The sequence below is a fragment of the Gavialis gangeticus genome, unplaced genomic scaffold (genome assembly GCF_001723915.1).
Source record: "Gavialis gangeticus isolate Ggan-Ray unplaced genomic scaffold, GavGan_comp1, whole genome shotgun sequence".
Taxonomy (NCBI): Eukaryota; Metazoa; Chordata; order Crocodylia; family Gavialidae; genus Gavialis; species Gavialis gangeticus.
This window is the reverse complement of record NW_017729004.1, coordinates 56938890-56941750: the sequence shown is the minus strand read 5'-3', so window position 1 is coordinate 56941750 and position 2861 is coordinate 56938890. Positions and strand designations below refer to the sequence as shown.

At 41.0% G+C, this 2861-nt stretch overlaps 1 protein-coding gene across 1 annotated transcript in view; it reads right to left on the bottom strand.

Annotated features, from left to right (window-relative positions):
• LOC109291115 (probable acyl-CoA dehydrogenase 6) overlaps positions 1–2861 on the bottom strand; it is a 211194-nt gene that overhangs the window by 207685 nt on the left and 648 nt on the right. Inside the window, exon 2 of the mRNA XM_019507976.1 lies at positions 2743–2859. Coding sequence (XP_019363521.1) covers positions 2743–2859 — 117 coding nt within the window. The remainder of the gene's footprint in view (positions 1–2742; positions 2860–2861) is intronic.

Genomic DNA, 2861 nt, shown 5'->3' with positions numbered 1-2861 from the left:
GGGGGCCCCCCCCTCCCCCCCCCCCCCCCCCCCTCCGGGGCCCCAATCTCCCCCCCCCCCCCCCCGATTTACCGGCAAGATGTTGTTCTCCAAGCTGCCAGGCTTCATTCCTATAAATTGGCTATAGGATCGATAGCAGCTTATATGGCTGATTAATAATCAGCTATTGGTATTGGCCAAGAAAATCTTTATTAGCGCACCCCTATATGAGGCTTTTGACAGCTGTGCTGTGTAGAAAAGGTGGTTAAACTATTATGAGGCTGTGATGAACCTCATAGTTGGTAATGTACTGAACTCACAGGTACCACAATTATATCATGTTCTCAATCTGTATTTATATATAACATTTTATTCTAACAGAAATTTCTCCTTTTACTCATCTTGATGGACGTCATAATCATATACAATCCGCCTAAGACTACCATATTCTAAGCAGCTGTATTCTATATTTCTTATACATTCATTATTTTCATTGAACTCTGTAAGAATATCTTCTTTATCAAGAATTCAGAGTAAGGTCCTATTCCCCCAAATCAAACCAAAATACTATTGCTTTGTCTTTTCCCCAATGATTCTAGAAGCATCATATATAGTTTAAAAAGATCAAAAACAATCATTCTACCTGCTTAGTGTGAAATGTACTTTTGTTTTCTAAACACACATACAAAAAATATACACAATGACTGTGGGAAAAATAGATACTAATAGAACCTGACCATTATCAAATTATAAAAATGCATTAAAATCTTCTGGATCTTCATGATTATTTTCTATATTTCTCATTATTTTTCTACTTCACAAAGTGAAACAAACTGCAAATTCTAGCTAGGATTGTCAGTGCTCCCAGATGAAAAAGGGACTAATCTAATCTATGATTTCCAAAGTAATGTCACACAAAAAATATTATTGAATTAATTAATTGGGAAAATGATAGGCATCTGTTCTTATTACATCAGTTGTGAATTAGCACATATTACCTATGACAGCAAAGAAATAGAATTTGATCAGAATTTGAGCTACCTAAAATGAACTTTGGGGAGAATAATTTTGTTTTTGTTTTTGTTTTTTTTACCTATAGCATGCTCTCCATGAAAAGCAGTTCGTGCCAATGCACACTGTACCAGCACAAAGATCCACAACCATGCTACATTAGCAATATTCTAAACAACATTATTTTTAATGTATATACTTCAGGTAGCAGAAAAACACTAGTATGGCCATGTTATAATTTTATTAGCTTTTAAATCCAGGATCTTTTCACAAAAATCGTAAGTTGGTTTTGCCCGTTCCTCAAATAACCCTTCTAGCAATAGCAGCTCCCTTTTATCACAGCAATTTTCTCAGACTAATTAGAAACAAAAGGACAAAACTCTTTCTTCAATCGCACTATCAAGTACTCTTAATTTAGGCTGATTTTACTAAGAGCAGAGATTAGCCCAAATTTGTAATGCAGTTGTTGGACAGATTGGAGGCAATGAATGCAATACACTTGGTTACAGTAGTGGATATTTAGTTCTAAACAGAAACGTCAAATGATGGCATTTACAAGAGAGTAATAATTTCTGGGAGAGCAATTTAAAAAAAAAATTCAGGCTTAATGAAACATTACAACTAAGAGTTCCAAGTACATGGTGAAAAGAAAACAAACCTTTGCCTTGTTACAAAGATCTAGAAACAAACTCTTTTGTAACTCTACTGACTTTCCTGGAGCTACACCAAGGGCAAATCAGAACCAAATCTATAAATCTAGTTTTTGAGGAGATAAAGCAATATGAAAAAAATCATGCATTTACATAATGATAATAATACAAAAATGCCCATGTTATAATATAAAAACGTGAAGATAAAAGGGTTTTTAAAAACATTTTTGTTCCTTTCCCACTATGTTTGATTTGAACATTTCATTCAACTTGGTCAGTGAAAACTCCCACAAATTATTACTCTCTCCCAAATGCCACCATTTGACATTTGTTTAGAACTAAATATCCAGCTACTATAACCAAAGTTCACTGCATTCGCTGTTTCCAGTCTGGCCCACAGCTGCATTACAAATGTGGGCTAATCTCTGCTCTTAGTAAAATCAGCATAAATTAAGAGCTGTTGACAGTGCAGGTGAAGTAAGATTTTTGCCCTCCATTTTCAAATGAAGGTGAGAGAATCGCTATGCTAAGAGGGAACAGCTATGATAAAACAGTTTCACTCAGGTGGAAAGAAGGATGTTTTCATCATTTTTATCCGTTTTGCTGGTTTGTTTCTTCTACTCCATCTCCACATAAGTGAAGCTGCAGGCATGACTTGGGGCTCATCTGTGCAGGAATCAAAGCGTGCTCCCTGTTGTGCCGCAAGCGCAGGCCTGGTCTTGCCAGGGTTCAGGGTGTAAATACTAACCTACATTTATTAAGATTTTACTACATGGCTATTACTACCATCGACTATTTATTATTAAATTATGATAACTCCTGAGGCCAAACCTCCTCTTCAGCTGACATCCCACCAAGTCTTAGGCCAAATAGGTTGGCTGCACTGAGCCGGGGGTGCCTGCAGGCTGGGCCAGCTCCAGCCCCTGTCCCCAGGCCTCTGGCCCGTGCCCAAGCTGTTTCCAACCTCCCCCCACAGGCGGGGAGGCTGCATGTTGTCACCAGGCCGCCAGGCGCCCGCAGGACAGAGCCCTCCCCGGGGTCCCGCACTGGGCTGCCTTGGGGCCGGGGGCGCTGGCAGCAGGGCCCCTGGGCGGGCCGGTACCTTTCTGAGCGAGGCCCTCAGGGCGCGGTGCTCCTGCGTGTACAGGGGGTGGTCCGCGGCCCCCTCCCCCGCCGCCGAGGAGCCGCTGCCCCCGCCCAGGGGCCGGGCCGGGCCGCGCT